Source organism: Lonchura striata, chromosome 2, assembly GCF_046129695.1.
Source record: "Lonchura striata isolate bLonStr1 chromosome 2, bLonStr1.mat, whole genome shotgun sequence".
In the NCBI taxonomy this organism is placed as follows: Eukaryota; Metazoa; Chordata; class Aves; order Passeriformes; family Estrildidae; genus Lonchura; species Lonchura striata.
The window spans coordinates 297050-317982 of record NC_134604.1 but is presented as its reverse complement, the minus strand read 5'-3'; the positions used below and the strand labels follow the sequence as shown (position 1 = coordinate 317982).

General features: G+C 40.3%; 3 protein-coding genes across 9 annotated transcripts in view; 1 reads left to right on the top strand and 2 right to left on the bottom strand.

Annotated features, from left to right (window-relative positions):
* The window catches only part of TBC1D23 (TBC1 domain family member 23), a 34043-nt gene extending 24543 nt beyond the window's left edge, over positions 1-9500 (bottom strand). For 3 of the 5 annotated variants that reach the window (XM_021545506.3, XM_021545507.2, XM_021545509.2), the window contains exon 1: positions 5746-5855. In XM_021545506.3, coding sequence (XP_021401181.2) covers positions 5746-5786 — 41 coding nt within the window. In that variant the 5' untranslated portion in view covers positions 5787-5855. Of the gene's footprint in view, positions 1-5745; positions 5856-9416 lie in introns of those variants that run through there. The other 2 variants (XM_077790910.1, XM_077790911.1) reach the window with 1 other exon arrangement.
* Positions 6723-20933, top strand: part of CMSS1 (cms1 ribosomal small subunit homolog) — a 216048-nt gene continuing 201837 nt past the window's right edge. The window contains exon 1 of the mRNA XM_021545505.3: positions 6723-6864. Within this exon, the coding sequence (XP_021401180.2) occupies positions 6795-6864 (70 nt within the window). The 5' untranslated portion in view covers positions 6723-6794. The remainder of the gene's footprint in view (positions 6865-20933) is intronic.
* FILIP1L (filamin A interacting protein 1 like) overlaps positions 8553-20933 on the bottom strand; it is a 182711-nt gene continuing 170330 nt past the window's right edge. For all 3 annotated transcript variants that reach the window (XM_021545501.3, XM_021545499.3, XM_021545503.3), the window contains 2 exons: positions 12183-12367; positions 8553-10886 (listed from right to left, as the gene is read on the bottom strand). In XM_021545501.3, coding sequence (XP_021401176.2) covers positions 10796-10886; positions 12183-12367 — 276 coding nt within the window. In that variant the 3' untranslated portion in view covers positions 8553-10795. The remainder of the gene's footprint in view (positions 10887-12182; positions 12368-20933) is intronic.

Genomic DNA, 20933 nt, shown 5'->3' with positions numbered 1-20933 from the left:
TTTGCTTCAGATACCTGGTACATTAAACACACATCCAGGGGGTTTGTAGCAAGAGCAAAACAAAGAACAGGATTGTCTTCCAGGATAGAAAATCATGTGGGAAGATGTATTCCTGGTGAATGACGCATCTGTTTATACACACAGAGTAACAGATGTTAAAGTGTTATCAGGATAATTGTCAATTACTCCATGACTACTATGCAGTCAATTCAAATAGCCACAAAAAAAAAAAAAAAAAAAAAAAAGTCAGCTGTTGAACTCTGTCTACTTTAACTTCCATATATTCACAACTAACTCCTTGATATAAAAGTTCACAAGTTTGGTCTCCTGAAAACTTCAAACACACATTTCTGATTTTCTAAATAATATCCTTTACGACAAAAATATTAAAATCTCAGACATGGAAGAAGGTATGCAAATATTCAGCTAGCTTTACTCAAGAGTTCTCAAAGTATTTACAGGTCTGAAGAGTAAGCATTTTCTTTGCATTGCATCAGCCAGTTTCTTTGTCACTATGTTTTGGTCTGCATTTTAAATCATATTTCAAATATACACTGGGGCACAACTCAATTTTTTTCAAGTAGTTTTGCAAATCTGGATGAAAGAAAGCATAGATTACAAAGAGAATGACTTGCCTTATTCTCTCACACTTTAAGAAAAAAAAAAAAGAAAGAAAAAAAATAGAAAAAGAGAAAAAACCCAAATCTGTTTTGTATGGGGCTACAGGTTGCACAGGTTGCCAATCCCTTTCCTGAGACAGAAACAGAGGGGAAGCAGAGTATGAATGCATACTCGCACTTCAATCACCTATCCTGTTGCCCAGTTGTGCACATAATGTTCAATGCCTGAAAAGTTAAATGAATGGATCAGTTAGCCTTGAATAAAAATCAAGTATTTCCAGGACATTTACACAGAGTCCTCCTAACTCTCAGCAGAACTGCATGAACTTGAGGATGATCTAGCTTCCACAGAAGCCAACATCAAGCAGCAGCTGGAGAGAATGAGTTGCTCTTAGACACATTGCACATTTCTGTGAACACTGTGTACAAAAACAGACTAGAGAACAACAGCCAGGTCTTGAACTACAACTAGTTGCTACAATTACATCCAAGTATTAAACAGGTATGTTGAAATGAACGCAACAGCTGCCTACACGGTCCATTTCAAGCAGAAAGGTCTTAAATTGTAATACTTTAACTTTGTTTCTGTGCCACCCAAAGAAAGTCTTTTGAGAATAAAAAAGTAATTTTTACTTGAAAATTCAAAATTACATCTACACTAATTACAGAATCACCTGGCAAAGTTTCACAAATCCACAAGTACATATTCTACCTGTTACTAGTATCCAGCATACAAGAAGCTGTGCATGTAACACCAACTTCAACATGTTATCTGCAAATGTGTCTTCTGCTGCTTGACAATGTATTACCATTTGGAAAAACTTCTTCCAAGTGCTGTCACCCCCACTTTCTACACTGTAAAGATGAGAGGCAAATGCCAGCTTTACTACTTCACCTCACAAAGCAAGACACTGACATGCCCATCTGCCACGTGAAGAGATGAGATGTATTACCAACTAGGAGTTAAGTGAAATAACGGCACACGGGAAAAATGCTCTGCTCTGCTGTGATTAAATTAGGTGCTCATTTCCATCATCAACTGCAAGACTGCTCACAGGCTGTAAGTCAGGACTTCTCAAAGATAAGTAAATTATTTTCTAATAAACTTTCTATTCAGGCTAACTTGCAAAGTTTAAAACGTGAAAGTGATTTCAATACTTTAACACATGTCCACTTGCTGTGTTTTACCTTATTTCTGTCAGTTGTTCTATAAATATTCCACTGAACTGCTAGCAATCTGGATCCTTGTCTTTCATGAGTGAAGAGCAGCTAGGAAATCTTCTGTTCACATGGACAATTATTACACTTACTTTGAACAGAAAGCAGCACTTCTTCCTGTATGAAAACTCGTCCAGACCTGAACACCTGTACTTTCTGCTCTGACATGGCTTCACTGCCTATCCCTAGGTGCTACTCAAAATTTTGGTTAGATGCATGGAATTCCAGCCTACACCCAAGCCATGGCCTGAAAGGTAAATTCCCGCATAATATACTGTTCAAAATGTCATAATACAAAATGCTCCTATTAATGCATCTGCAGTAAATTTCCATACTTTCAGAAGAATCTCTTGCATTCATGCTGGTCTGGTGACATATTATAATCAATAGGCTGTCTTCACAGACATTAAACAGGACCTTTTTTAACTTAAGATGTGTAAGCTGGTGGTAAGAAAAACTGATAAACTGTTGGGAATTCAGCTTGGAATTCCCAAGTATTATTTATATACAACGGAGATACTTGGTAATTATCACTCATAAATACTAGAGAAGGGATTAAAAGGGTAGGAATGTGAACAGCAGGAAAAAGATAATAGTAAGTGATCAATAAACTACATAAAGCGTTAAGAATACTACAATCAATTACATACTTTTACAGAAGGTATTACTACGGTTTCTACTTTTAATTCAGGATTTTCCTGACTCCCAGGAAAAAGCCTCAACAAGAGCTATATTGAATTGAAATTAATGAGTGTTTGTTCCCTACTGAAAACAAACAAAAAATCAATCCCTCACATTTGCTTCAAAATATCCATTGTATCCAGCACACCACTGAACCATCATTTATTCTCCAACAGAATTCTGCAGAAAAACAATTCCCTGACATTTTTTCTTCAATTTCATGGTTAACTGGAAAGGACTTTTCTGTTCATGGACTTTCAGAAGAAATACTATGGCTCCAAGTATTAATTAGCCAGACTGTGAGAATGTGAAAGATATATGGAAACTACATTTGTCACCCTGTTGTCTTAGGGCGTTGCAGTGCATTTCGGGACCTGTAAAATGAGTTCCAATGCAAAGTTAAATATACAGGAACAATTCCATCTGTGGTTACAGTTATATTTAGTTACTTCAGGTCCTGATTTCCCAAGTACAGATCTTAAAAATTACTAATTGATCAAGCTTGAGGATTAAATAAACATCTGCAAAGAGGTTTTACAAATTAATTCATAACCATTAATCTGTTTCAAAATCCAAAAAGAAAAACAAGGTCCAAACCATTGATTTCTTTGATAAATGAGGCGAGAAAAATCAATAACTTCCAACTACAAACATTTTAACTAATAACAAGCCATCTTATTTGTGTCTATACAGTCGACTGACTAGATGTATTGCATTGACAGAAATTATGTTTAAAATAATCAAATAAGCAGACAAAAAAAATATTTTACAGCAGTTTGAAAGCAGCCTGCCTCCTTTGTGTTTCACAGCATTCTTAGCTTTGGACAGATATGTCTTCCAGAACAAAATAGTCCCAGCAATTTCTCAAATTAGCTTTTGAGTATATGCCAAATAGCACAAAAGAAACATTTAGCAAACAAGGTCTGACTGATTTTGCTAATTTTTAAATCTAAAGTGTTGATAACTATATTTACTGAAGGGGAAAAAACCTACACTCTCATCTTTCTCTATACATGTGTTTGGGGTGGTGGTGATGCTGGGTTTTCTTTTTAATTTTTTTTTTTGTGCAGTGGCAGAGTTCCCGAATTTTTGTTGAGCAAAACACCAAGCAGTCAGTACAGATGTTGAGGGGTTTAATTCATAATTACTTTGTGACACTTTCCCTCCACCCAAATCACTTATACTAGCACCACATGACAACTTGACACAGAGAAAACAAACAGGGAATTTTATGTTAGTGAGCACATCTGGATTCTACACTCTCAGTTTGCTGCAACAGCCTCTGAGCACAAAACTCCATCTGCCTTTTAATCCTCCTAAGGAAGTGAAGAGAGGACACGGGATCAGCACTGCCAGTTTTGCACCCAGTAGAGCTCAGACATACATATTTATCATTATATGTTTGGTATTTTTAAAATTTGAAATCTTATATACTTCAAAATATGATAGTGTAATAATTTATATCAAAAAGCTCTTTCAACAACAACTGTTCACAGCATTGAAATATGAATACAAGACAACGCTTTAAATCCATAAATGAAAAAGTCAATATTCCACTGAAACTGGTTTTTAAACAAAAACCAAAAACAGGAAAACAAACCCAAAACCCAAACACACATGAAGTTTCTAAGCAAGTAATAAGGAATGCAATTTTGTCATTCACAACATACACCTCTACTAACAGGATGCACCGTCACATAATAATATAGCATTTAAGCATAAAACTCTATAATTGTTCCCATAAAGACTTGAATCTTTTAACAAATGCCTTCAAGTTTGCATTTTCTAGTACCATCAGCATATAAAATTGACTATAGTTTTGAAGCTGCCAATTAGAATACCAACAATGCAGGCTGTGCCCTGAAACCTGTCTGGAAACACACTCATCCTCATCTTTAAAACAGCTTCTAGAGAAGTTGATTGTGGTGTGGAAGACAGCAATATTATTCCAATATCAGTAATGGAAGTAATCTGAAGTATTTTTTCAGAGGTATTTAAGGTTCTTATTCAATGTCCAGGGTTATATTTCAAAGTGTCAAGAGTGCACTGTCAGGGAGCCCATCCCTCACTTTGTAATTAAATGGCCCAACAGTCAGGTCTTTATTTAGAAATAATGCTTATGAAATACTGTGCTTATAGAAAGAGCTTCATAAATTTTGAGGCTGTAACTAAAAGAAAAAACACAAGAATAAAAAATTACACCAACTAACTTTCTTTTTCAACTTAATGATACTAAGTTGTTTTAACCAAAAGCTGTGTTTGTAGAACCAAATTAGACAAAGAAGAATTCCACCCACACCTGTGTATTCTGGCTTCTTTACAGTGAGATAACTAAGCAAAAAGATAGCTAGGCTCAGTCTGCAGGAAACTTTGGATCTGCCACATCACATACAGCCTAAAAGCAAAAACAGCTTGGAAATGATTGGAACTCAGATTGGAAACTATCACAAAAATCAGGTCTGTAAAGTAATTCCGTGGAAAGTATATACGTGGAAAGGACAAAGAGCACTGGTGTGGCACAGAGCCACAGAAAGAAATCACATGCAATGCAGAAGCGCAAAGACAAAAACAAAGTGAAGACACAAACGGAGATATTTGGTGCAGTAAGAATAGCTTCAGTGTTTAAACACAATGTTTATTTAAGCCTCGGCAATCTTGAGTGAATACGCATGCAACAAATACTAAAATCACATCACTGTTACCATCAAAATGATCCTATACACGCTCCAGAAATAGTCTCTATTCTTGTCCTAGGGGTTCAACGTAAAATCCATTATAAGTGATAGCTGTGCTGAAGGAAGGTGGTGAGCAAAATCGTTCAGACAACGAGGCAGGACCCACTGCTATCACCTGTTCCTGAGAGCAGGAATGCAGCGAAAGAGGAAGCTGAACTGAACAAAGCAGCTCCAGGCAGACTCCTGGAGCAGCTCCTACCGCATATTAAAGCTGTCATTTTAAACTGGAGCGTCCGCCTGGCTCCAGGCTGGCCATGGCCCTCGTTTTGTGTCTCGCCCGTGTTTTGACGGGTCCCTTCCTCTCTGGGGACCCGGAGCCGCCGAGCGCCGGCTGCGTTTGCGGGGGGCTCCGGGCGGGCTCCCGGCGCGACCCGCACACGGCCCGAGCGCTGCGGGTCCCGCGGGAGAGCGGCGGCGAGCGGGGCGCTCCGGCCCCTCTCCGCTGGTCCCTGCTGCGGAGGGCAGCGCGGACCCACATGCCCAGAACTCACCAGCTGCCCGGCGGCGGCGGCGCCTCCTCTCCTTCCGCCATAGCGGCTGACGTGCCCGCCCGCCCGGCCGTAAAGCGCGCTCGGCAGGCGCTTCCTCCCCGCGGCCCGGAGCCCGGCCCCTTCCCGCCGCCGTCCCCGCCTGCCCGGCCGCTCTCCCCGCCTGCCCGGCCCCTCTCCCCGCCTGCCCGCCGCTGTTCCCGCCGCCGTCCCGCCTCCCCGCAGGCCGGGCAGAGCGCGCGGGCCGCAAAGCGCGGCAGGAGCAGCCGCTGAGGGAGCGGCCGCGCGCGGTCCTGCCGCAGGGCAGGGGGGCCGCTCTGCCGGACATAGGAATGTTTTCGGTTTTCAGAAAGCTGCGCTGCTCTGCCAGATGTGGGTTTGGTTTCCAAGTGGCTTCCCCCAAAGTCTTTAATGTGCCACGGGTCGGACGTACTCCGCGAGTGCGGAAATTCACAAGTTTCAGTCCAGTTTCCAAGGGCTGAAAATCGCGTGGTGACGTCCATTAGCAGCTCTGGGTAGAACAACACTAAGGATCTCCGTCATGCACGTTCCTTACCCACCTGCATCCTCAAAGGGGAAAAATAGGATACTTTAAGGAAGTTGAGAGAAAAATCATTGGAGCGGTTTATACGCGGAATAAGAGTGCCGCCTTAGGGGAAATGCCAGTGCTTAGGCGGGTTTCAGCTCCACGTGGGCTCGGGATGCGCTGCAGCGGCCGAGAGCGGGACGGTCCTGCGGGCCAGGCGCGCTCGCCCTGCGGGCTCCGCAGCCGGGAGCGCCCGTTCCGAGCAACGCGCACCCTCCGCAGGCACCGGCTGCTCCTCGGAAAAGACTGCGTGAGCTACCCCGACCAGGAAAATAGGTATTTTACAGCATGAAACCGGGTTGAGGCAATTAAGCTGTGAAGAAGGGGGGAACAGTTTAAATTACTTTTCTCTTTCTCTCTCTTCTGTTTTTTCCACTAGAAAAGAAAAGGAAGCCGCAGCACGCACGCCCAGGCGTTCCCTCCCGAGGAGCGGGGCGGCGCAGGGCGCAGGCGCGGCGCGGGCGGCATGGGCGACGCGCTGGAGGAGCCGTGGTGGGACCGCGACCGCGACCGGGACCGGGACCGCGGCGCGCCAGGTACCCCTCCCGCAGCCCGCTCCTCACGCCGCGATGGGGGCACTCTGCCCGACAGACAGCCCCCACCCTTCTTTCCTCTCCCCCTTCCTTTACGTTGGATCTTGGGGGTTCTTTCCTCTTCCCCTCTCCGCCTTTCCTTTCTGTGCTTTTAATTTGCTTCTCCAGGTTTTGCACTCTCACTCGCTTTCCCCCTGTGTCTGCTTTTCCCTGCTTGCTACCGAGGGCGGGTTTGCTTGTAAGCAGAATCTCTGCAGCGAGGTGATGTCCAGTGTCTGATCTGGGCCCTGGGATAGACGATGGAGCGGCAAACGAAAATACCAGTACCTAGGTAACAACAGGAACCCACGTAACAAAAATACATTTACGCGAAGTTTGAAAAGCGGGTCGAGGGGAATGGGAAAACCTCTTGCTTTGAATTCAGAGCTCAGCTCTCCCTTGCATTCATTTACCTTCCAAACTGTATTTTCTCCCCAAGAGTGTATTTGATAAAAGGTTTTTGCATAATGGATGATCCTTGTGGGTCCCTTCCACCTCCGACTATCCTGTGATTCTGTTTGCCATTACCAGCATGAACTTACTTGCAGTTCTCTAAGGCCTAGGAAAGGGCAAATCCACGGTAGAGCCTTGGAGGGAAAAGTATCTGTGGTACTCGAAAAGCATCCCGTGTGCTCACTGGGTGCATCGCATCACCCTTGCCGTGTGTTACTGTAAAAGGGCAGTTCAGGTTCTCTCCAGCAACTGCTCCTTGGAGAATGGTGCTGTGACTGATTCGTCTTTTCTTTCCTGGCGGTTATGATACCTGGCTCATACACTTGTATTCTTTCAATGTGTCTTGAAACCACAAGTTGTTAAACGTTTTCTCTGTATTCCTTGCATTTAGTGTGAAAATTTTGGTAGATCTAGCCAATTAAAATGACTGTAGACTTTATAATGCCCTATTTTATTTATTGTTTTTTAAATTTCTTTTTTAATACAATATTGGCAAGAGTTGGGCATTACTGGGAATTATCTGCACCTTTTCAAAAACTCAGGTGTTTTGAGTGTCTTGATAATTGGTGCTTATTTCCTGTGAAAAGGTACTTGGAGAATAGTTAGAGAAGAAGTGCTATAAAAGTTGTATGTGTGTACTAAAGACGGCTCACAAGACCTAATTAGGTTTCTGAGCATTTAATTTTTATTTTTAGTCTCCTGTGGGTTCCTTGAGCAGTCCAGTTCCCATGGTAAATGCTTTTCATTAGGCTTCTTAAGAGCCTCCTGCACAATCTGCCACCACAGCTTTCATTTTGGGTACATGGTTAGCTACTGTTATAGTGTTGTCAGCTTTCCTTTAGAAACTGGATGCGGAGCAGGACTGTGATTAGAAACTTTTGACGAGAGGGATGAACCATCTGACTTTGAGGTGAGTCTGTGAATGGCAACTTTTCCAGTTATGAAAAACTCCTTGGGATTTTCACAATAGCAGTTTTGAGATACTAAAAGAATTCACGTGGAAAATAACCTCGGGAGGTGCCTAAGCCAATCCTGTATACTTTACTCCAAGAACATTCTTTGTGTTATGAGTAGTGATTACTAGTAGGTGAGTGTTGTGCAAACCAGGTACTCTGCTGTCTGCAGCCCACCTTTGTAAACTTGTTGGCAAGCTCTTTTTATGGAGCCTGTTGTTGGATGAAGTTGACATGAACTAGCAGTAAACATAAAACATCTGTTACTTTTATTTTCTGTAGCTATTTTTCACATAAAACGGGTAAAATCAAGGGTTAATTTGTACAGCATCTTATTGATACTGTAAAATGCTTTAAAATTAGTTGGCATAAAAGAGGAAATCAGGGTTCACAATGTATGATGTAGGCAGCTATACAAGAAAATAATTGCACATTAGTGAGCACCTTTGAAAGACTTGGTCAACTTCATTTCTGTGAAACATGATGTTTTGTTAAAAAAATACTATCCAACCTCATTTGCTGACCTATTTAAAAATAACATCTCTGCCATGAGTGCAGGTGCAAAGCAGAATTCAAATGTACTTTTGAAATAATGACCTTTTGCCTTTGAGAACATTTAAAATTAACCTTAGAATAAGCTCTGACCCACATAATATTCATCAGAATTCGGCTCTCAAAAGTGTTTTAGATTTTAGCCACTTTTAAAATGAGCGTGAACATCATTCATACACTCCACCTAAAGAGTATGAAAACACAAAATATATGTAAATGTATTTCCTAGTGTATGGATATGTAATTCTAAATTTGCTTTTGGCCATATAATTGGAAATCATTATTTTAGAGTCCATATTAAAAATTAAAGGTAATTACTCTCACCTAAAGATGTGAATGTTTACCCTCTTGCAAGTCATTTATAGGTGTAAAAAAAGCCCACAAAAAAGACCCATCTTTGTATCTTGTCACATGACAAAAACTAAAGAATCCTACTTAATAATCTTCAGCAAACCTTTGAGATGAGATTTGTGGAGGGAGCTCTTAGGGATTATTCACTTAGCAGCGTAGTTTAATGTTACACGTGTCCCACGTCATGCAACTGCAGGACTTCCTTACCTTCCTTTTTCCAGTTTGTGTAACATCTCTGTCCAGTTTTTCACGAGATTTTTATATTGCATTCACAATTGCAAGGGAAAGAAGGAATTCGGAGGAGTTTATTTTGTACTGGTGAAGGACACCAACTTTCTCCTCTTCCCTCCGTGAACAGAAAGGAGCAATTCTCACAGCACTGTAAATGTCTGCATCTTGCCTGTAGCCAGTGTGCCTCATCTCCCAGTCAGTTTGAGGGAGAGGGATGGACTTCTATTTTTCACAAATTCTTCGCTTCCTCCTTGTTAGTTACCACTCCTTGACTTTCATTCTGCATGCTTTCTGTGTTGCCCTTAATCCCGTAGGAGTGTACTATCCCCATTTGTCAGTTTTAGAGCCTTAACAGGATCCACCTGTGAGGGCATGGCCCTCGTAGATAGAAATTAATTGTGTCATTGCAAGATAGGAGCAAAACTCTTGTAGGTCAGCAGCAAAAATAGGTGAGAAGTGTAATATGGGACTGCAGAGGATGAGTTGGCAGTGCTTGTGGGGTCCTGTGTAGGCTCTAAAGTAAAGGATGCTATTGCAGGAGTTCTTTTGCAGGAATTCTTTCTCTTTTCTTTCTTCGTAGTGAAGGGTGCAAGTTAACATCAATTTGTAGTGTGTGATTTGCAGCTGTTGAGAAGCAGACCCTTCATTGTAGTGCATTCAGTGGGAGCACTGTTGCTTGATCAGAACTGAGGTGTGTTGCTGGACTCTGTATGAAGAGGTTTGTAACTTTTTTTTGGCTCACCAGAGACTTGCTGTTCCTTGTAATAGAACTTGGTCAGTACTTGAAGATCCTTCTGATAAGCATGCCAAGCTGATGGCTGCTTTTTGAAATCTGTGTTTCTTCACATCAATGTACATTCATTCTGCAGGTTGCCGTGGTGTACTTCTGTGAGCTGTGTTGGGATCTGAGCACACATGATATGGACTCTGAGAAACAGCTGCAGATTTAGTGAATAAAACAGGAAGCCTTTTCTTTTTACTGTGGCAAAGTCATTCTTTAATGTCTGCATATTAGCACAGGTGTGTCTCGTAGGACACAGCTGAAGTACTTGATGGACACAGCTGAAGTACTTTTTCAATCAACTGGTCTTCTAAAACTTACTTGTAAGTACTTCTAGAGAATTTCTTGTGATTCTGTTGTGGAAGGCATAGGTTTCTTGTGGGTTTGCAAAAACAGTCACACAGCAGTACTAATGTGTTGTACTGTGTCAGTGGTTAAGTTAAACTTTTAGCTGTGAAATGAAAGGGAAAAATTGGGTAACTGAATGCATCAGAGTCTCTCCTTGCTTCAGCAAAAGGATTGCAGTTCTGGCTGTGGCACTGTGATCACCACCAGCTTTTGCTTTATTTGGGAATTAAGATTTGGCAGTTCTTAAAGAAACACCTATGTGTAAGGAGTTTTCCCACGTATTATCAGTTGAGCCATTGAGACTGTTGGAATGCACTCTGTTAGGGGAAGAAGAATGAGGGAAACATTAATACCAGAGAAATAAATAATCTTTTATATTTTAAAGCTGTAGTTAGTGTTAGTTGGTATTACAGGATTCTTGAGTGGGGGTTCCTTGGTGTAGTTGTAATATTTTGTTAGTCTTTCTTAATGTTCTAGAGAACAGTGAGAAATTTTCTTGCAGAGCAGCAATTGCTGTTTTTCAGAAAATAAGAAACAACAAGCATGGAGTCTCTTCCAATGTTTTAGTTTGTTGTTTTTGTTTGAGGTTTGTGTGTGTGTGTGTGTGTTGGCTGAAGGGAAGCCTTGAATTTTAAGTCTTCAAAAGAAATTATGCTTTAAGAAAAGCAAAAAGGCAAATTCTCTCAGGGACAAGCTAAACTAGAATTTCATGTGCAAAGAGTTCACTTAAAAAAAAAGCCTTCACTAGGAGCAATGAATCCAGTTACATATTTTAAGTGAATGTGAGGACTTGAAAGGAAGGGCAAGATTGTGGAGAAATGCAAGAATAAAGTTGCACTTCTGTGTAAGCCACAACTTACTGTTAAGTTTGATACTAATTTTGATCAGTTCTAAGATACTGTTTAAGTGAACTGAAGTCTAAGTACTGTAGTCCAAATGGTGAAAATTTGTATAGCTGATGCAAACAATATCCATCGTGATTCTTGCATCTGTTTTCCTAATCTAACATCTGCATGAATTGGAGTGGAGATAATCACACTAGTTAACTCCTTGAGGAGGGAGTTGCTTATCTTCACATTGTGATTTTAAAGTGATGCTTGGCACAGCAAGGAGCTCTGCATTTCTCTAAATTCAATGTGTTATACAAGAGCAGATTTTTCCACGCTTTTCTTCATCCCACCCTTAATGTTGAACTGAGGATATCCATACTGAGACACTTCTTGGCTAGGCCAGCTTTGAAAACATGACACCTTCTGCAACCCCTCTTCGTGTGATTTGACCATGTTTTTATAAGTCTGCTGAGATACCTTTTCTATTGTTATTTGTAGAACATGTCAGAAGTGAATTTATTGCAGAAACTTGTGTCTTGTGTTCCTGTACTGTGAGTGGCAAAATATGGAATTGCACCATAAAAATGGAGCAGAGCATGGTCTGTGCAGACATGCAGTTAACTTTGGTTCTGAAAACTTTGGCTGTCTTGATGTCCTGTGATTGGTGACTGTTGATGTGCTGACCACGTGGATGGTTTCTGATTTTTCCCCAGTTGAAACAACTGCTGAGATTCAGATGGCTTAAATCCATTTTAATGTCATAGATCACAGAAAACTATTTACCTTCTCCCTCCACTTTGAAGGCAGGCTTTAGACACCGTCCTTATAATGCGTATCTTTCCAGAAGGACTGTCTTGGAGTGGTTTGTTGAGATGTCCAGCAGGAGTTTTGACAGGTGCTTTGGTTGTGCTTGCAGGCTTTGGTTTGGGGATCCGAGTTGGAATTGAACGACGGAAGGTATTGGTAATCTGGAAATAAACCAAGAAATCCTGCATTAGGGAGGAGAAACAAGCGGTGTTTTTAGCTATGTAGTGCTTTTTCATGTTTGTAAACCTGAATGCACTGCTTTTAGAACTGTTTGTTTAAACTTCCTTTATCTTGTTGGTAATGAGACAGAAGCTTTGTATTTAACTTACCTACTTGTTTGGGGAATATCAGAATCTCAATGGATTGAAACTTGAAATATAAATAAGAGGAGTTTCCTGTCTGTCAGCTATCAGCCCTAGGTGCTGAGTGATGCAGTGCAAAATATTGAGCTGTGTGGGTTCTCTGGGTGAATAATCAGAGAACTTCCTCATGCAGAAGCAAGTCTTGATTCAGTACCGAGTAGAGGGCAATAGCCAGGTCATACTTTGCTGCAAGAGATCATTCTTTGAGAGTGACCAGTGTACACAAAATTAATGTATTTGTGAGACAGCTCTCTCTCCAGAATTATTGTAGTCATATTTAATTACAAAAAATGTAAATATGCCCAAAAAAGTATGTGCATGGAAAAGGGGTGAAGAACTATAAAGGCAAGAAGTTTTTTGAAAAGTACCATTATCTGAAACCAGGATTATTAAACATACTGTACTCATGAGAAAACCTTTTTGCATCACAAGCATTTTTACATAACTTTTTCAGTCAAGCTAAGGGTAAAAGAACTTAATATTTTTTTAAAAGACAACAAAATGAAAATTGTTTTTAACTGAGCACTATAGAAAATTGGAATTCTGATGACTAATTAGGAATAAGAATGAGCTAGATCAAAACCCTAGTAGCTGTAATGATCTGTCTGGGCTGATTAAAAAAATAAAAATAATCACAAATCAAAAGCTTGCCATTTACCTGTAGATAATTATGTATGACAGGGATTTTCAATAGAACAAAGCTGAGCCAACATCAGATCATTGCATGTGTTCAGTGTGGAGGAATTTGGGGAAAGTTTGTACATCACAGATACGCTTAATGGATCATGAGTAAGGAAAAAAATCAGCCTAGGCTTAATTGAAGTTTGATAACAATGAGATAAAATAGCAACAGCCTTCCAGAACAGTCTGTTGTGTTTCTAGGAGTTCTGAAGGAGATGATTTTTACAATTGCAGAATCCTTGTTAGTGATGTGCAATCCACCACTGAAATTGTTCGTGATGCTAGAGGGCTGCAATGCCAGTTTAGAGTAAAGCTTCACAGAACATTCATAAATGTAACTGCTGAACAGATTAAAGTGTAGAAATGTCAGTTAAGTAATAAGTTTGCCCACATGGTTACAGATTTTGTGAATATATCCACATTTCTTGTCAGGGATAATATTCAGGTCTGTTAGTCACATAATGTTATGTAGCTACATGCTATTGGATTGTTTAATAATGAGAGACATGTGGGAGGGACCTAGGAAGACCTAGGAAAGTTTTAAAAAAACCTCTTGATAGTGGTCTCTAACAAAAGAATCTTGTGAGAGCAGATTTTGTGTGCAAACTGTGGAAAAACAAGGAAAATTCTCAAGGTTGATAAGTGGCAAGTGGATAGATAGCAGAGCAGAGTTTTCAATAGTATAGTGGAGATAGCATCTGAATGTCACAGACACCTCTGATACTCAACATGTTCATAAACTGCACAGGAAGACAGTACTGAAATTATAATATTTGCATATGGTGTAACAGGGAGAATATTAGAAGCAAGAGCTGACAGTAATTCATGTTAGTGAAAAATGCATGTCAGTTCAGTGTTAACAATTGAAAAATAATATATGGAGGGAAAACTAGTTCGGGTACAGTAGTGACATTTATGGTCAGTCAAAACACAGATCTTGGAATCCCAGTAAATTGTCCTCACTGCTCAGCAACTGGCAGTTGTCAAAAAGGTAACAAAGTTAGGAATTACTAGGAAAAGAATGGAAGAAATAAACACAATGATTTTTTCGTGCGTGAATCCAAACCACCCCACCCTGTGAATGTTTTGCTGGGTTTTGTCTGAACTACCCAAGAAAGGGTATGCCAAAATGCAAAAAAAAGTGTCAAAGACTATCAATTATGAAATGTCTTCTGAGTGAAGATTAATAACATATTCTAAACCTTTTAAAGATTGGAAAATAGGTGGTGGTGAGGAAAATAAACAGCAGAAATCTAGCATTAAGGTGCATAGGGCAGCATTGCATAGGGCAATTCTCCAGTATGCTTGGGGGGGCATCCACTAGGGGTGGATTAAAGGCAGGTGGAAAGTGTTCCCTTGTCAGTGAGTTATGAAACTGATTGGGACTGTTTTTGAGATGGTGATATAAATTGGTTTGGAGAGAATTTGTACTGATTCGGGGCATCCATCAAGGACTGCTAAGCACAAAGATGTGTGGAGATGCCAGCCATAAGTTGCAGGCTGTCAAAGGCTGGATTTTCTGCTCTGGGTGCCTGGTACTTAACATTTACAGGATTTAACACTGGTCACTACCAAAGAGGAGATACACAGTCTGAGTGCCTAAAACCTCTTTCATGCTTTTATTTTTAAAATCAGCATGTTTCAATTTGTAGCACTTTAATTTTTTTTTGTTTAATGCATTGAGAAAGGCAAGAGTTTGGCTTTGAAAATGGGGAAGGAAAAAGATGCATTTTTCTTTCCCTGTGTTCCTTCAAGATTTGACCTCTAGGTGGCAGCGAAGATTTCCTTTTGTATTGTATTCGCTTAAACCCGACTGAAACTCTTCGTTAGATGCTGAATAAACAAAATCAACATGCATTTTCTTGGTAGGCTGGAATTTTAGCATTCATATTCTTAGTAGGAAAGGAAACAAAAAAAAAAAAAAAAGAGTTGCCCCATTGCCCCCAGACCAAAAAGCATTTTCCTTCAATTACTAAAGGTGATGTGTTAAGAAAGGAACTGATGGAGGAGGTACTTGTGTTACTGCTATGTGGCTTTCCATGAGCACTGAGTTGGAAGAGTTTGCCTCTGACCATGCCTGGTAGATGAGGCATGGTATTGAGAATAAAATGTTTGGGTGGGCTATTACTGGCAGTGCTACTGCCTGATGTAATTATAGAGGTGATAGAAAAAGGGTCTGTTTCCCAGCTATAAAAAGAACTGCATTAGCTAACTATATTGAGGTAAATAGATAAAAATATTTATGTAAAGTCTTGCATACTAAAGCGAGATTGTATCTCTGAGAGTTGTTTGATTGTTTGGTTCTGAGTCATTCTGAGGAGTGTTCCAGTTCAGAGATGCCTTAGGTTACAAAGTGGTTGGAGTATTCTCTGGATTGATTGACCAGCCATGTTAGTACTTCAGGAAGGTATTCATAGGCCCACACTTTTACAGGTTTTGTGCATCTGACTGGTATTCAGGCTGTAAGCTTTTACTGAATCAATGAAAAGTTAGTTGTTGAAATATCCCTGTGCTCTGGCCTATAGTTTGCACCAGTGTCTAGCACATTAAAACCACCATTGACAATATGGCCTTCTGAGCTGTGAGATTTAATTTCAAATGATTTTTTTTTTTGTGATTCAAAATTATGTATTTTGCAGTTCTGAATGACAGTATTGAATACATCTACATTATTATCATTTAGTGACTAGAGCTGCATTATAACTGATGGACTTGTCATGGTTTGATCTGCTTACAGAGTTTGTACTGATCTCTTTCACTTGTGTCGTGTTTGATTGTAGCCACAGTAACTGAATTGCTCTAACTCCTGGCATGGGCTTAAACTTGAGGATAACAGTTGTATTATGGGGCTTTTTTTCCCTGTGCAAATAAACATCTGAACTTGCACTTCAGTGATTGTACCAATCTAGGCAATGGAGGCGAGGATTTAACAAACTGCCCATCTAGTTCTCTTCTTCCTCATACTGCACTTAAAAATTGGTTTATTTTTCATAAGTTGTGATATAAATTCTAGAGAGGAAGGAATAAATAATTTAAATTTAAGGAAAACACTTATTGAAACTTAATTTTTTAAATTCAATGACATGTGTACCTAGATCAAAGACTAAACCTTATTTTCTAAAACTTCTACTTTAAAAATTGTGATTCTCAGATAAGAGTTGTAAACAGAACATTTTGGGTCAGTTGACTAGATCCATGCTTAAACTTCTGTAAGATGTATGCATAAGGAGGGAATGGTGCTATGTGGGAATTGTCTGGAAAGCACTTGGCAGTAACCATATATAAAATTCTACATTGGTTTAATTGTATGTGTACTGAAAATCCTTGTGCAATACTCCTAGGTCCTTCCCTGCTGCTCAGCATAGAGGCATGTGAGCATAGCAGGCTTTTATCTCCAGATGTCTGGTTTGGTTTTTAGACAGACCTGAATGACTGAAAACCCCTTGTATATAGATTTTGGTGGGCCTTTTCTATTTGATTTTTAACTATGTATGGGAAATCTGTGTGCACACCATGAATTGCTTCAGTTCTCCTCTAATGTATACATCCTTTCTACCAGCTCATTTTCTCCTTCTATATGAATATTTTTTGTCTTCCTCATATTTTTTTGAACTCTCATTTGTGTTCTGAATTTGCTGTCTTTGTGTTCATCATTGCTGTTTAGCTATGTCTCTTGAGTTCCCATCTGTAGGCCACTTTTTATATCTGCTGTCTTTTTAGGTCAAAGAAGAGAAAAAAATGATATATTTGTTCTTCAAAAAACAAGCTGAGGTGCCTTTCATGATCTGGAGATCCCTTGTGAGTTCCTGTTAATGCTCTTGAAACACCTCCAGAAACAAAATGTTGCCCAGGAGTGACCTGTCTGAGTAGTTGTGTAGTTTTCCTTTACTTAATGTGTCTAAGTAAGCATCAGCAAATAATTATTGTAACAGCAATGACAACCCCAAAAGCATTAAACTGGCCACTTTTAAATTAGATTATGTGGTATGTCTGTCTGTAAGTATAATAGCACCATATTGGTTCAAGGCATTAGGCTTGGAAAATAGCAGTGCTTAGTTGGAGAAATGAACAGTTAAAGCTAATTCTCATGGCAAGCAATGATCTAAGAATCAAGAAGGCTGCATTTTGATTTCATTTTAAAATTAATTCCTGAAGCAGACATCAGTTGCCTGTAATAGGAAGTGGCAGAAGAAAGCTGGAGTGAGAACTCTACACAGAGACTAAGTTTGTCTCCTCTTAGCAAACAACGAGTGCTTCAGTGAAGGGGACAAACACTGGCACAGGTGGCAACTGAGAAATTTTCACCCATTAATGTGAAAATGGCCCCTCTAATTTCAAGAAGACAATGAAGAAAGCATGCTCTGAAATATCAGGATGTATATTCCATACCCACCTTTTTTTCTCCCTTATTGGGAACAGAGGCAGCTTATTTATATGGGCCAGCTTTTAACACAATGCAATGTTTGCTTTAGGGAGTAGGCTAAGGCAAGTGTGTGTGTGAGTGTTAAGGAGAGAAAATATTTCTACTTCTGTTGAAGTAGTTCTCTTGCTTTTGGTCCTATGCCTTCCCTTTTCCTTCTGAAAGTATGACGTGCTTTGCTTCCTGTTTGAACTTATATTCATTTAAATGGGAGGAGTGTGTAGTATTTACGCTGTAAGTTTTCTTATTTGATTTCTTATGTCATTATAGCACTTGATCTAGGAGAAATAACTTTAGAATAAGGCTCTTTCTCCCTGCTTAAATTTTTAGTTAAGAAATTTGAGTAAGAGTATCACTTGCAGCTTTAGTGAAAGTGTCCAGGGGATGGTGCTGAAGATCCTTTACTCAGGAGTCCGTGTCTGTATGTGCACAAGCATGCCTCTTGCCAGACTTAAGTTTGTTCCTGGATGAGTGAATGCAGTCAGAATGAAAGCCAGGTCTGCAAGCGAGAACGAGTTAAGATTTAGTGATAAACTTGAGTATTCCCTTTGGCCTTCAAGCCAGACAGCTTTGGCTGAAATTTCTGGTTAGGCATCCTGAACTGCACAAAGCATTTAGATACTTCCTTTTCTTCACTTTTCTTTCACTAGATCCTGGCACTTGTTTTCTAGGAATCCGAAGGGAGCAGTCTCGGTTGCTCTGAATCCCCTTTCCTGCAGCAGCCCTGTGTGACTGTGCCGAGAGGTGTGAGCAGGAGCAGTGTAATTAATGCTCATTTTCACTGACTCGGGCAGGACCTGAGCCGGGCTGGCGTCTGCCTTGCCTCGCTGCATTGTAAACAGCTCGGCAGAGGGAAGAGGACTCCGCAGTAATCTACAGTCCTAGTACTTCAGCTATGAAGCGGGAGAGCAATTTGGGTTGTTTAATCTGGAGAAAACAAACTGAGAAGGGATGTGGTAATTGTCTTCTAATATGTGTTGCAGAGAAAAAAATTTTCCAAGTTCAGTGGGGGGAAAGGAAAGAGAATACTGGAGTACAATTTCAGCAACGTAGATTTCGTTCAGAAATTAGCAAGATTCTTAATGACAAGAGTCTTTCAGCCCTGTTCCAGATTCCCAGGTGACTGTAAAGTTGGCATTGCAGAAGTTTTTTAGAACTATATGAAGTAGGTTTTTATTTGGAAGGTTTCAAGTCAAGTTATAGTGAGGAAATAGGTTCAAAAATGTCCTGGCATTCCTTTTAAGCTCTATTTTATGTGTATTTTGCTCTTCTGCTGGATGCAGGGATGGGTAAGGTTATGTTGGGGGCAAACTCCAGTAGGAGAAGGTTACCTGGGGCTGGGTGATCAGCATCGTCCTGCAGCTGGAATGAACAAGTGTTTGTTGCTAATCTTCCCTTTGCCCCTTGAAAGTGCAGGGGGTCTCGGGCACCTTGTGGGGCACTTGGGGGTCGCTAGGAACAGAAGCGTGGCCTCTGTGGGATGCTGCACACGCTGCAGTAGCAGCTGTGTCCGCACAGGGGCTGCTGGCAGTTCCTGCAGGCGCTTCGGTGTCAGTGCTGCTGCAGGGAATGCAGCGTGGCCGAGACCAGCGCTCCCCTGCCTTAAAGCTGCTCTGCCCTTTGTTGAGAAAGGTTCTTGGCAGTGGAGGGCCATTCACTACTGACTGGGGGCACGTAGGGATATTTGTCTTTGGGTATTTTCAAGGCACTTTTAAAAGGTGCTTGAAACTGCGCTTACACACACACACACAGACACCTTTTAACATGAAAATGTCCTCATTATCAATATTGTCAGTTCAAAAGCTTTGAGTATGTTTCCCCCATCTTAGCAAATTTTTATGGTGAAAAGGTTTACAGAGATTCTGCATAGAGAAGGAAAAATGCCCTCTTGCTTTTACCATTATGGTTTTTTTCTGTCTGTGAGTAGGCTGTTTTTCTCTTGGAAGGCCACACTAAAACGTGTGTTAATCAGAGTCCTATTGTCAGTATATATATGTATATATATATATATGCATATACATACATATATATATCCCCCTAATATATATAAAATGCTACTTTAAGACTCTCTACCTTTTATTTAGCTAATATTGATGTTTCTTCAGGACAAAACATGACCTATATTGGCTTGAGATAATCAAGGATAAGAAAATGTGGGTACTAATCACATTTGAAGCTGCCTTGCTCAGATTTTGCACAACTAAATTAACTCCTCTCCCAGGAGAGATACAGAAGTATTTTAATGGGACTGCTGAATGTTTCTTGTATAGTTGAAGTGCTTTGTGATGCATTTGTGTGCTATATTGAATCTGTGCAGACAATGGTGATGGCTCCAGGACTTTGGCAACGATTGCACTACAAAAGTCTCCTTTTTCCTTTTTGCTTGCCCATTCAGTTATGCTGATGTAGCTCTTTATAAAGCTGTGCTGTGAAATGGGTCCTGTTTAGTTGAGGTTGTTTAAGGTTTGTTTTGTTTTGTTTAATGAGGATTTGTGGCATATACCTTTTTGTTTGCGGTTTTGCTTTTGTGTTTTTAAATCTAGGTTAGTTTCTTGACCTGGTTCACAGTGCTGCCTTCTGAAAGTGGTGACAGCGGAACTGAAAGTATTTTGGAATTTGGGTTGTAGGGGCAAAAAAGGGGAGGGAGCTTCTTTGGCCCATCCCCGTTTGAAGACCCTGTGATGTCAGACCACTGCATGGCAAATGAATTGATTGAAAGAAGTATTTTAAATGTATTAAAAATGTAAAAGTATTTTAAAGTAAAAATATTTTTAAAGTATTTTCAGTTGTACTCAAAACGTGTTTCTCAAGAATACTTTGCTTTGTGGTCAGGAGAGAATCATATTCAGTTGGCAGCTCTGCTCTATGAGGCTTTCTGAGTGCCCACAGCATGGTGGGTCATTGGATAATGTGCTAGCTACAGCACAGAGAGAATTCAGCTTCATCTTGGGGCCACTGGCTGCAGATCTGTGAAAACACTTCATGCTGCTTACATTTTTATGGTTTGTCTTTTTTTGAGCAATTTCTCACTTAAAATACTCAGTGTTAATTTTAAAACATTTTTATACACCCACTTGTGCTGTCTTTGAACCATAAGATCTTTTTCTCTTCTGTTTCTTGGTAACGTAATGTTTTGGTAGTCTTTCTTTAAGCCTGGAGATTAGACAGTTGTCAGTTTTTGTTTTGCCTGTCTCAATATCTGTTTCCTAGGGACAAAGTCATCCTGCAGATGGTTACTCCATTTCCATCATCTAACCCTGCAGC